Below are 13,878 nucleotides of genomic sequence, written 5' to 3'. Positions count from 1 at the left end.
GAAGAAAAAAAAAAAATTAATAGCATTAAAAAGTTGTTTTGATCTACAATGTTTTCATCTGTCCCACCAGATAGTCTAAATGTTTAAAAACCTAATCAAATGTTTTGTTTTTGTTGTATATAACTAAACTAGAAAGCATATGATTGCATTGGAATACTTTTACTAGTATGGAGGCATGTATATGTCCAACCATATTTAGGAGGAAAGCATATATTTCAAATAAGGATATAATACTCATGCGCTGGCACAAATAAATAATCTGCTGCAAGCTCCTAAATGTGTTCCCACATCAATAGACCAAATACCCCAAAGTAGTGCTGCGCTGCCCCCTAGTGAACCAAAAACAAACTGCTAATTAAACCCCCCTCCTGAGTGTCCAACCCAATGGGTATATAAAAATAAAACTATATTCTTTATGGGTTAAATGTTAAAGGATAAGTTCACCTTTCCACAAAAAGAGTAAACACACATTTTTTTTGCAGGTAAAAAAGTGTGCATTTATTATTTTTTGTGTTAGGAGCCCCTAAAGCATTGCACCAGCGATAAGCAGATCGCTGATGCCATGCAGGTCTCCTGCAGATTCTCAATGTATCCGCTTGCTCGTACATCCCATACAGGGAACTTTTCTCCGTACCTCTGTCGCGGGGGAAGGGGGGGGGGGTTGGTAACTGGGCGGCTGCAGGATTGGGAACATGTTATAAGTACCACCCTAAAGACAGGTGGAACATGTAACATGTTCCCAAAGGTGAACTTATCCTTTAAGGTGAGCGTGCATGCCTTAGGTGAAGGAGCTTGATTTAAAACATCATTTGAAGTCACTGGTGCACTACTCTAAAGACTGAAAGAAAGAGACTACATAATCACTATTGGACTGGATATTGTGCTTTGTTAGGTATTCATTATTCAATTCACATTGTGCTTATTTAATTTGTTTTTAGTAGGAATTTCATATATTCATTATTCCTGATTTGTTTCATTGTGCACTTTGATGATTCATGCGTATGATAGCCCAGTTGGGCATTTACTTTATTGATCACATATTCATTTTTATTTTATACACTTTTTATATTGGGGGTTTATTGCTCAGCCGGTGTTTACTGCACATCTATTTATCATTTTTTTCAATGGATTTTACACTATATATTTATAGCTCAGATGGGTGTTTACTTATGATATAGATACTGTGACTGCACTTTATTTTAATATCTAAAGCACGTGATACACTGCATATGCTATTTGGAATTAGTGGCTCAGTCAGGTGTTTATTTATGAATGTTTGACCGCACTGGTTCTTCAATTTTGTTAGTTTTGGGAAGTTTTTGTTTTTATTTATATATTTACCAATTGGGTTGGACACTCCGGAGGGTCAACCTAATACAAAACTTATACACTTCGCTTTCCGAGTCACATCAAGAAGGGAAGGAAAGCAGACATGTGTCCGCTCTCCTACCTCACCATGCCGTTAACCGCCATGTCAGCCCAGAGCCCGCAGATGGGCAAGTGGAGCCCGGATTATGTAACGGGGGCAGGCACCACCCAACTGCTTCCATCTGACAGGCAGGAGTCTGATTGTGTAAAACAACGTACGGACCTGGCAGTGAATGGCTTAAAGCCCAAACACTGGTCTAAGATTCTATCATCATTCAACCTAGAAGAACGAGGATATCCTGTAAGCCAAGTTGCCCCCACAGTGCCCTGCACTCACAGTGTAATTATGTAAAGAGGAGCACTGATGTCATAATTATGCACATCATTGAGATGAAAGATCTCACAGAGCTCCCTAAATAAATAAGGAATGTTCAATTTATTCCTGTGTGCAGATCAATCAGAGGCTCCCTTTTGTTTTGTGACATTTATAGTAAAAACAAATAGTAATATGATCAGTATAAGATAAGGACAGTTTACAAAATCACTTCCATTTTCAGGTAAGACAAATAACCTTTTCTGAACACTGGCTGCTTTGTCTGTCAAACAAAATTGGCTTTGTTAGCAGACACCAAATCCTGTGATGGCAATCTGCCAGGTTGTTATCAACTAGACAACAATCTACTGAAGAGTTCTTTATAAAACCAAAAATATTATTGCAAAGTGGAACAGAATTTGCAAAGCCAGGATGTGAATGCAAGATATAAAATCAAGTAACAAAACTGCTCTGTCTGTCTGTAACATACCTTTCTCATTTTTGTCAGTGCTTCCATTTGCATATTCTAGTGGATATTTCGAACATTCATCACCCAACAGTTCTTTCTGTTTTAACAATTCATCCATAAGTCTAGAAGTATTTTCTTTGAAGAACCCTTAGAGGAGAGAAAAAAAAAAAAAAAACACAGGTCATTATCCTGAATCTGTATTTACATGAACACATGTTTTGTTTGCCATCAAACAGAAGAAAAGCAGTTTAAGCTGCCTTAAACAAGCATAGAGAAAAGCAAAACTTAAAATAGAAAAAAAAAAAAAAAAAAAAAAACTTAAAAAAGGTTAAACCTACTCCTGCCCCCATTCTAAGGCTATTCTATCTAATCCTGTAAAGGAAAATTCAAGTTAGGCTTACAAGTAACTTGTTTTCTAGTAGTCTTTCAGGGTAGCACATGGGAACGCAGCATCTCCTCCTCTTGCAGGAAACACACACCCACATCAACTTTAAATTGGAGGCCTCTCCCCAGTCTTCAGTTGTGGAAGAGTACCTCCGGCTCATCTGAAAAACATAAGCACAACCGCAGCTATACCAGGGTGGGCAATTACTGTTGTCCTGAAAGAATATTAGAAAACAAGTTACTGATAAGCCTAACTTGAATTTTCTCCAAACGTCTTTCAGGACAGCACATGAAAGAATAAGCAAGAATTTACCCCCTTAGGGTGGGACCACAGCTTGCAAGACCTTCCTACTGAAGGCCTACTCCTCAGCGGACAATAAATCCAGCCTGTAATGGCGTACAAAAGGTGGACAGGCTTGACCATGTCATGACCTTACAAATTTGTATCGGTGTGGCACTGGCCTTCTCTGCCCATGTAGATGTCATAGTTCTTGTGGAATGAGCGTGAATCCTCAACGATTGATCGAGGTCTAAGCGTGAATAAGCTAATTTAATTGCTAATCTTAGCCATCTGGCTATGGATCCTTTGGAGGCTTTCTGCCCCTTTTTGGTCCCAACATACAAAACGAATAAAATATACAGTACTCCTGAAATTCTTTGTCTAAATAGCGTAAAAATTATTCTTTCATGCAGAGAATGAAAATCTCTTTCTTCCCCTGACAGGTAAGGACAAAATGTTGGCAAAACATTTATTATGATTCTTGTGAATCATAATAAACCAAATCTACCATTGGTAGAAAGGCTGGATCGGTCTTTAGAACAATCCTATCTGGATAAATCATTAGAAAAGGTTCTCTGTTTAAGAACGCATGTAGGTCACTAATTCTGTGTGCCAAAGTCATAGATAGAAGTAGCAGTCTTCAATGTGATAAACTTCAAAGTCGCAGAGCTTAAAGGTTCAAAAGGTGACTTGGTCAGGGCTTGCAGAACCACCAAGAGATCCCATTTTGGAAATACCTTAACTGGTCTGGAGCAGGATAACGCCTTGAAGAATCTAATGATTAAGTGTTCTGAAGAAATAGGGCGCTCCAGAAAGACTCCAAATGCTGTGACCTGGACCTTTAAAGTACTGACTGCTAATTTCTTGTCTGCTTCTTGTTGAAGAAATTCCAGGACAGAGGTAAGGTCTTTCATTGGAGGGGCACCAGGAATTGTACACCTTCCAGACATTCCCCTAAACTGCTCGTGACATTTTTGTGGCTAGCCAGAAGGGTAGCCACTAGGCATTGTGAGAAACCTTTCTTCTCTAGCAGTTGCTTCTCAGAAGCTACGCCGTGAGGTGCAAGCTTTCTATCTTCGGATGACACAGAGGTCCCTGTTGTAGCAGGTTTTCCTGGAAACGACCAGTATGGTTTGACTGTTAGCTGGAGGAGAATGGAAAACTAGTCTTTTTGGCCAGAAGGGAGCTACAAAAATGACCACTCTTTTTGCTTTAATTTACTTCAGGACCTGCAGAATTTGCTGGAAAGGGGGAAGAGCATTACACAGCGGGAAGCCCCACTTTTGGGCGAGGGCATCTGTTCCCACTGATCAGTCTTCTCTGTTCAAGGGGAAAACAAACAGGTGTTGGCATTCAGGCAGTTCGCAAACAGGTCTAACAGCTGCTGTCCCCATTTTCAAACCAAGCTGAGAAAGACAACCCAATTTAGACACCATTCTCCTTCCTTCACTTGGTGCCTGCTTAAGAAGTTGGCTACCAGGATTTAGCAAGCCCTTGAGATGTATTGCTGACAAGGACGCCAGATTGACTTCTGCCAAGGCCAGAACTTCCCCTGCCAGTCTCTGAAGACTCCTGCTTTCGTGCCTCCTTCTTTGTTTATATAGACTACTGCCATGGAGTTGACTGTGCAGACCTGCACATGATGGCCCTGGAGCTTCTAGGAGATAGCTAATAACGCTAGAGCAATATCTTTCAGCTTCCTCCAGTTTGAGAAATTTGTCGCTTATGGTTTTGACCACAGCCCATGTGTCATAACTTCTCAAGTGCGCTCCTCAGTCCCAGGAGCTGGGATCCGTAGTGAGAATCTTTCTTACCAGAAAAGAACAGACCAGACTTATTGAAAGAATTTCTTGTTTCTTCCACCAACAGGGCGATCTTTTTATCCTGGTGGGAAGATTCACCTTGGTGTCCAGTGAAGTAAAATCCCCATTCCATACTCTCAGGATAAACTGTTGCAGGGGTCTGACATCATAATTGACGTTGGATCTACTGCGGGGGACATTTTTTTAGTTTTTTTCTTTTATTAACGGACTTGTCAAAGACCGTGTTCTGTTCTTTTTTTCACTCTACACTTTTTGTTTTTTTGTGAATGAATAGCGGGACCATGTACTCCATACTCATTCACATGGGGGGGCAGGATATGGGGGCCCCCTTGTTAAAGGGGGCTCCCAGATTCCGATAAGCCCCCTGCCCACAGATCACCACAACCACCGGCCAGGGTTGAGGGGAAGAGGCCGTTGTCCCCATCACCATGGGGACAAGGTGCTTTGGGGGGAGCCCCCCCCTGCCCCAAAGCACCTCCCCCCCATGTTGAGGGCATGTAGCCTGGCATGGTTCAGGAGGGGGCGCTCACTCGTCCCCCCCCCCCCTTTCTTGACCTGACGGGCTGCATGCTCGGATAAGGGTCTGGTATGGATCTTCGGGGAGACCCCCATGCCATTTTTTTTTTAATTTTGGCGTGGGGGTTCCCTTCAAAACCCACACCAGACCTAAAGGACTTGGTATGAAAGGAGGGGGACCCTACAACATTGTTTTATTTAATATGGTGCCGGTTTTTAAATTTAATTACCGCTTTTTGTCCCTTCACTATAGCTCAGAGATTCAGCTGTCACTTTCCCCCCAGCCAAAAGAAATAAAGTTTCCTTTTAGTTTATTTCCCTGAGTTAAAAGAAACAATGTTTCCTTTTAGTTTCTTAACAGAAACAAAGTTTCCTTTAACTCCGGGGAAAGTGATAGCTAATTCTGTGAGCTATAGTGAAGAAAAAAATAAAAGCCGGAAATTGCATTTTTAAAATCGGCACCGATATACACTTCGTATTGCGAAAACAATTCGGAAACTGAGGCATTATTTTCAATGGATTTTCATTTGTAAACCAAAAACTACGTTAACCAAGGCGTTCGTAAACCAAGGTACACATCTGCGACAAAACATCTTCTTGGAGGAGCTTCCGCAAATTATCTTGTGCCCTTTGCTGACAGGATTCCGGATGTACAGGGTTGCTGTTATTGTCTTTCATTGTGGCAGCAACACCTGTAGTCTTCCTCCTACCGAGAGCAGCGCATCATTGCAACTTTTCTGGCTGTGCAGTAGCACAGAAAAGAACTCCCCTTTTTCTCTGGATTTCTGTGACCCCCAAATCTTCTTTTTCGCCTGTGGCTTGTAACTTTGCTGCAGATTTCTCTGAGGGCAAAAAAAATGTTTTGGCGGTTGTTTCTTCTTTTAACAGGGAAAGATTTTTTTATCCACTGTGCAATCCAGAATTGACTCCAAATGTGGCCCAAAAGTCCATCCTTTTATCCATCACTTCCCTCAAACTTCCTCGAAAGCTAAATCTGTACTTTTTGAGACCTGGGAAAAACTGCGTCCTGTTTAGGCATTTACTTCCAAACTGCTGAGGTATCTTCCTCAAAACAGGAACCTCCTTCTGTGGGATCTGGAAAAAAACAGTTTTCTTTCAGGATCCTGCCACTCTCTCATATCTGAATGCACAGGGAAAAAAAAATTAAAAAATCTACGCTTTGGTTCGCTAACCCCCATGTACATCCGATCATGCAGAGAGAGCCTTCTCTTCTTTTAAAGATCGCACAAATCGCCTTGAGAAGGCAATCTACCTCTTTTAGCAACAATTTATACTTATATTGAAGAATCCTCAGCCTCTTCCCCCTAGTCTTCCTCTGAATCTCTATCAGACCATGACACCTGTACCAATGGTATCCCAAACCCAGCATCATGCAACGTTGCACTTCATTCCACCTTCACAGCAGCCAGAAAGTGACTGGAAGCTGCCTCTTCCTTTACTAGCCCTAAGATACACTCCTTGCAGAACGGCATTTTCCAAGAATCCGGGAATTTATTTTAGCATGAAGGACACTTCCTCTTGCTACTGGATTCCCTTGAACTACTCTTAGCCTAACAAAAAGACAGAAAAAGCCACCTTTGAACTGACCTAACAGCGTCAACAACAAAACACCACAGCAACCAGTAACATTGCCTGGAGGACCCCAGCAAAAAAAAAGTTAGTTGGAGACCTCACTCAGAGAGCACCTGAGAAAACGCAGCGTCCCACAGTTCCTGTGTGTTCCCATTTGGCTGGAGGAAACACGACAACGGAGGACTGAGGAGAGGCCTCCAATTTAAAGTTGATGTGTGTTTGTGCTTCTTGCGAGAGGAGTAGGAGATGCGTTCTCAGGTGCTGTCCTGAAAGGCATTTGAAGAAAAATCTTTTTACTTACCTATTCTGAAGCCGCTCTGGTCCGGTCCCAGGATCAGCTGTCAGTGGCTTCTATGCACAGGAGTGGCAGCTGACAACAGATGCCCCATAGTAAGTCTATGGATGACAATCTCCCAGGCATTTCCAGCCATTGTCGGCTTTCTCTCCTGCATCCATAAGCCGATGTTGGAGACCAGACCGGAGCGGCTTCAGAGTAGGTAAGTATACAGATCTTTTCTTTACATGGTTAGATAGAATAGCCTTAGAATGGGGCTGGGAGTAGGTTTAGCCTTAGAAAGCTGATTTTCCACTTTATGAAAGTTTGTCCAAGGCTGTTATACAGCATGATAGTATGACTTTCACATTATTGCGCAATGTATTGGTAGGGGTTAGGTGTGGGTTTTGTCATGATTAGGTGCTTTATGCTTCCAACATTCCAAAAAGCTTCATATGTCATCACACATTGCCCTAGTGCATTACAGAATAGACACTCTGGACCATGCCTCCCTCATTAACTCTACCACCTCTTGATTTATTGCCACTCACTTTCCTACTTCTTCCTTTAAGGTGGCCATGCACTATACGATTTCCTTTAGATCTATCATCAGCTTTGTAGTGCAAGGGTCTGTCTGATTTGATACAAACTAAACACATTATCCAAGTGGGTTCTCCTATTCAATAATTTTGCTATATCTAATGGAAATTGTATAATCAGATTGCATAGTGTATGGCCATTCTTATACAACTATATAGGAGGGAGTGGACGGAGACACACAGCTGTCAGGCCCCTCTGACATCTCTGCGTAGTAGGAGCTTGCATTCCTGCATGTGGTTTTTTTTTTTTTTTATCTTAAAAGTTGAACTTTGCTTTTAACCACTTGTCTATTGGGCACTTTTAACCCCTTTCTGCCCATGCCAATTTTCAGCACTGTCACACTTTGAATGACAATTATGCAGTCATGCAACACTGTACCCATGACTTTTTTAGCATTTTTTTTGAGACAGATAAAACTTTATTTTGGTGGTATTTATTCACCACTGGGATTTTTATTATTTTTGCTATATAAGTAAAAAAGTCCAAACATTTTGGAAAAAAAAGTGTTTTCTTAGAAAATTTTGCAAATAATCTTTCTTCATAAATATTGGCCAAAATGTATTCCGTTATCTATTTAGTAAAAAAAAAAAACCCAAGTTAGTTTATAACCAAAAATTATTTTTTTTAAATTTTTTTTACATTTTCCAGTTATTCTTTATTTATTTTTTACATACCCTCACCCTAGCAGTACAGTGTCCCTTAATGGTCAGGGATAAAAATCCTATGTCCTATAGGACATGAAATGAAGGTAAATCTCTCCAACAGGACAAAGATAAAAAAAAAAAAAAAAAGGTTTAGCTTGTATTTCTAATTAAAGGCCTATTTGCACCACAATGATGTGCACTGCAATGCCCTGATTTGAACATCTCCGGAGTTTACAACCTTAGATCTCTGAATTTTGAGAGCCTGTTCTGATCAGATTACACTGAAATAATCAGGACAATGAAACAGTGTTCAATCAGCAACAGCTCGATCACCTGTAGATGAGCAATGCAGACAAGTTCTCTTCAACACTTTCACACACAAGCCCAATAAACAATGGAGATGCTGCAATGGTCCAAACTTTAACATTGAGGCTACGTTCAGACTAGCGTTGTGTACAGGCGGCAGAGAGGCGTTTGGGAAGCGTTTTTACGACTTCCCAAACGCCTCTGACAATTCTGCACATTGCAGCACATGGTGCTGTTCTAACGGGAGCGTTAGCGTGGCGTCGCGGCAAAACGGACGCCTCTGGTCAAGTTAGGAGGCGTTGAAGCCTCCTATTCTAGTCTATGGTGCCGCTCCGCAAACGCCCGGCCGGCGTTTGCGATGCGGTTGCGACGCGTTTGCGGAGCGGTAACACCATTCAAACTTCATTATAGGCGTTTGTGGGCGTTTTTAACGCTCGGCAAATGCCTAGCAAGCGTCACTAAACCGCACATGCGGCGTTTGCGGAGCGTTAAAAAAACGCTCTGCAAACGCCGGACCAACGCTTGCCAAACGCTATAGGGGCGTTTGCCAAGTGTTGGTAAAACAGTCAAGTGTGAACGAGCCCTTATATTTTACTGTAAATTTCAATAATCCTCAAAGCAGCGCTGTCATTTTATTCATGTGTTCCTGCACTCAACACAAACTCCTTAAACCATCACTCAGACAACAGGTGCTTTTTGGTTTTCTTGATGACACTTAGCCCCACACCTCCTGCTACTGTCTCATTTTCGCTCTATCTATACAGATACTTTAATTTCCTAAATGTATCAAACATGAGTGCTATATAACTAGTGTCAGTTTAGCCTTGCATGATAAACCAGGTTTGCTTTAAAGGCCTCATTCAACCGAGGTGCAGGCAGTTATTTCAAAGCAGTTCCACCAACAAACAAGGCAAAATGCCTTGTCTCCTATGTACCCTGTTCACACAGCAAAGACAGCTGCCCAACTTTTTTCCCCAATGCAGTACAATGTGAGGCACTCGACAATACTGTTGCTCTGTGAATAGACCTTGAAAATGCTTTCAGAAGCCTATTATTTCTAAGACGTACTCAAAGATTTTAAGGATTTGGGGAAAAATTATTATTTTCCCATGCAATGGGGCTGTGCTCGCACTGCACTGGTTAAATGCTCGTTTTTGTTTAGGGGCTCGAAAAAATTAGCAGATCCTCAGAGCGCAAAAGCGGTCCCCGCCGCTCCTGACCTCCAACATGCTTGCGGTCTTATGAATGGGCTGTTCCTTATGTCATCACTCCCATAGACTGGCTCCGAACGTGAGGAAGGCAGGAACAATCCACCACTGGAATGGGTAAGTAGAGATTTTCCCTGAGCCCCTGGACAAAACAAGCACATACCTCATGCAGTGCGAGCACAGCCCCACTACATGGGAAAATAAAAGTTTTGAAAAGGGTTCTGCTTTAAGCATCACTTAGCATTTTCCTTATTCTGCAATAACTGATATTTCCACAGATGTATGATTACATAATCACTTGTTCTTCTATTAATAATACACATTGCAAAACTAAACATGAAGACATCTCCAGCTTACTTCTCACCCCTTTTAACTAAACGTATCAAAGGACTGAAGTCATTCCTATGAATAAAATTTCTACAAAGGTTGGCCTTGCAGTGTGATTTACCCCTCATCTTACATCAGGCATTTTTTTCTGCCAAAAATGCTACTCTCGAACGCACAAGTGATTTTTTTTTCTCCTGCATTGTAAACACCTATACAGGGTGTCCCTAAAGTCTCCATATATAGGAAAAATTACATTCGTATTATATGAGAGAGAGAGAGAGAGCGCGCGAAGAGGTGGCCAACACAGAGAATATTTTGTAAATAAAAGGTACATTTACCTACAATTTCCCATCTTCCCTATGTATGGCGACTTTTGAGACACCTTGTAATGCGCATGAGAACATAGCGTAACATTTAGGGGAGTTTAGAGGCAGAGGGGGGAAAAAAAAAAGAAAAGGGTCAAACACCTGTAAAGCAGTGTTTTTTTAATTCAAGCCTTACAGGTGAACACCTGCACACAGACAACATAATGCTGAAGACTCTGGACAGGAGTTTTCAGACTCTGGACAGGAGTTTTCAGACTCTGGACAGGAGTTTTCAGACTCTGGACAGGAGTTTTCAGACTCTGGACAGGAGTTTTCAGACTCTGGACAGGAGTTTTCAGACTCTGGACAGGAGTTTTCAGACTCTGGACAGGAGTTTTCAGACTCTGGACAGGAGTTTTCAGACTCTGGACAGGAGTTTTCAGACTCTGGACAGGAGTTTTCAGACTCTGGACAGGAGTTTTCAGACTCTGGACAGGAGTTTTCAGACTCTGGACAGGAGTTTTCAGACTCTGGGGTTTATTTATTAACACCCCAGACACAGCAGGTGCGCCTTGGCATGTGTTTTGCATGCCATGCGACCTACAAATCGTATGTCAAGTCACACCCTTTTGCTCGCAATTAGAGCGGTCAAATTGGCGCGGTTAGACTTGGTCTCTAAAGTAGTACTACTGTTGGTGCGATTTGTATAGACTTCTGCGTTAGATGTCTTGCAAATCGCACCTGAAATCGGCATCTCACACGACTTTGAAATTGTGTGAGTTCCCTGTAGGTCACACGATTTCAAAGTCAGGCTTGATGTGACCGGGGGGGGGGGGAAGCTGGAGCGTGCAAAATCAGGCTCCCTTCTGCAAAGAAACCAAACAGCTTCCAGGTTTTATTGTCAAAGATTAATTGATCAAGCTGAAGTTAGAAGCTGATTGACTATCATGCACAGCTGCACCAGATTCTGAATGAACCATCTTTAGTAAATCTCTCCCTGTATGTGCCCAACATATGACTGTTTATTTAGAGACTTGGAGGAAAACAGAGCTTTAATACATAAACATGAAGCTGTCATTTCGATCAGTCCCTAATGACAACCTCATGTTGATTGAGGAATCGAGCAATTTTCTTTCCTTTCACCTGTGGTGGAAGGAAAGAATCAATGTATCTATGGCCTGCCTTACTGTTGGGAATATCAATTCAATGAGAAGCTAGGAGCTTCTCCAACCAGGCTTCAACAAAAACAAAAAATATCATGTCTGGGTTTGCTGACCCTTTAAGGGGGTGGATCCCAAGCCAAATGTTAAAGTACATTAATAGTAACAAAACACTGCTGAAAAGCTGCAATTGGTCTAATTGAGTTCTTGCATTTTGCAGTTAAAAATCACTGCCACTCTCATTGGTCAGATGATGTGTATATGCAAAGTTTTCTTTCATGATTGATTCATTCTTGTTGTATATAACAATAGATGTTAGTAAATGCTTCGAAAGGCCACTGAGCTTTGTTGTTTCTACTTTGTACAAGGAACATATGACCCTCTTTCCTTCCACATGACATCCCAGATACATGTGACTCAGAGCTTACATGGGGCTTCCCATTCACACTTCCAATGGTTGAATAAAGACGCAGGGAGTATGGGGAAGTTATGTTCCGTTTCTGTGCTTAAACCTCTTCCTTGCCCTATACATGAGGGGCACAGGTTCACTTGAACTGTATGATCTCTAGAAAATAGAACACTATACAGGTATAATTAGATATAATAATCATTTGCTCTATTATGCTACCAGGGTTGTGGACATTTTTTTTCAAAACTACTTGTCCAAGGGACTTAAATCTGGGACCCAATCTACTTGTCCAGAAAAAAAAAATAAAATAAGGGTCAATGTTTTTTATTAGGCAGTGGTGCTTTTAAAAACAAAAAAGGGCTTTATGGCGACTTAAACTTAATGTTTTTACCATTGCGCTGTTTATCCGCTTTAGCGCCGTCCCATAGCAGAAATACTGCTACAGGGTGCCACGGGTCTGCAAAATCACACATATATACGTCATTTCGCATTTCCGGCCACGGCTGTCAATCACCGGGACCCGGCTGGTGATTACTCACCGGCGCCCAGTGTTTCCCAAGAACAAAACAGTTTTCCACCCTGTCAGCTCCTGCACACTGCTTTGCACAGCCATGCAAAGCAGTGTGCTTACAGTGAAGCACAAACACAGAACACAATGTAAAACAGCACACAGTTGACCCTTTGACCACCCCAGATGTTAACCCCTTCATGCCCAGTACCATTAGTGCAGTGTCAGTGCTTTTTATTAGCACTGATCACTGTATTGGTGTCACTGTAGATGTCAGTGACACTAAGTCAGTTCCCCCCAGTGTCAGAATGCCTGCCACAGTCCCACTATAAGTCGCTGATCGCCGCCATTACTAGTAAAAAAAAAAAAAAAGCCCAGTATATATACCATTTGTAAACACTATAAATTTCATGTAAACCAATTAATGTACACGTATTGGGATTACTTTTAGCAAAGACATGTAGCAGAATACATTTTGGGCTACATTTATGACGAAATTTGATTTTTTAAAATTTTTTACTGGACATGTTTAATAGCAAAAAGTCAAAAAAAAATTTTTTCTCAAAATTGCCGGCCTTTTTTTATAGCACAAAAAAATTTAAAAAAAACAAAAAACACACAGGCGATCAAATACCACCAAAATAAAGCTCTATTCATGGGGGGAAAAAAAGGGACGTAAATTTAATTTGGGTGCAGCACTCCATGACTGCACAATTGTCAGTTAAAATAACGCAGCGTCGTAATGCAAAAAATGGCCTGGTCAGGAAGGGGGGTAAATACTCTGGAGGGCAAGTGGTTATTTCCTCCTCCCCTCCCTGCCCGTCTCCAGCACTGCCCACCGAACACTAGCAGGGAGGGGAAAGACCCTGCAATGTGATGAGCACTGACTTGACACTCCCCTTTCCTGACGAGCACCAAGTCAGCGCAATATCAGTCCTCAAAATCCTTCTAAGACATCTAATCTTCTTATGCTCTCACCAGATATTTTACATAAATTCCGATACAGAAATGCCTTCTCTAAAATGGCCGCCACGATACTTCTGGCTTGAGGCTGACGTCACTTCCTCTGACACGTTTCGTCACATGGGCTTCCTCAGTCCTATGAGCATTGGGGAAGAGCACAATATTCGGAATATACTAGATTCTGAAGATTGAGCACATTTTATACATTAAGGACATACTTAACTATATTTGTTTTCTGTATTTGGGAGCACAAGCAGAAGAGTAGACAGAAGAAGATTGGAAGAGAGGAGGATTTATATGTACACAACGCTTGATTATTGGAGGAATCAGGTGAGAGTATAAGAAGATTAGATGTCTTAGATGGATTTTGAGGACTGATATTGCGCCGACTTGATAGTGACTGTGCTTCTGCCCAGAGAGGCAGTTAT

General features: G+C 41.7%; 1 protein-coding gene across 1 annotated transcript in view; it reads right to left on the bottom strand.

Moving 5' to 3' along the window:
* The window catches only part of LOC149446012 (dehydrodolichyl diphosphate synthase complex subunit nus1-like), a 28,837-nt gene that overhangs the window by 10,540 nt on the left and 4,419 nt on the right, over nt 1-13,878 (bottom strand). The window contains exon 2 of the mRNA XM_089653151.1: nt 2,172-2,297. Within this exon, the coding sequence (XP_089509277.1) occupies nt 2,172-2,297 (126 nt within the window). The remainder of the gene's footprint in view (nt 1-2,171; nt 2,298-13,878) is intronic.

The sequence above is a fragment of the Staurois parvus genome, unplaced genomic scaffold (assembly GCF_062004578.1).
Source record: "Staurois parvus isolate SC_StPar_1 unplaced genomic scaffold, SC_StPar_1.0 ptg000703l, whole genome shotgun sequence".
In the NCBI taxonomy this organism is placed as follows: domain Eukaryota; kingdom Metazoa; phylum Chordata; class Amphibia; order Anura; family Ranidae; genus Staurois; species Staurois parvus.
The sequence above is the reverse complement of the archived record's forward strand: the minus strand, read 5'-3'. Positions and strand labels throughout refer to the sequence as shown.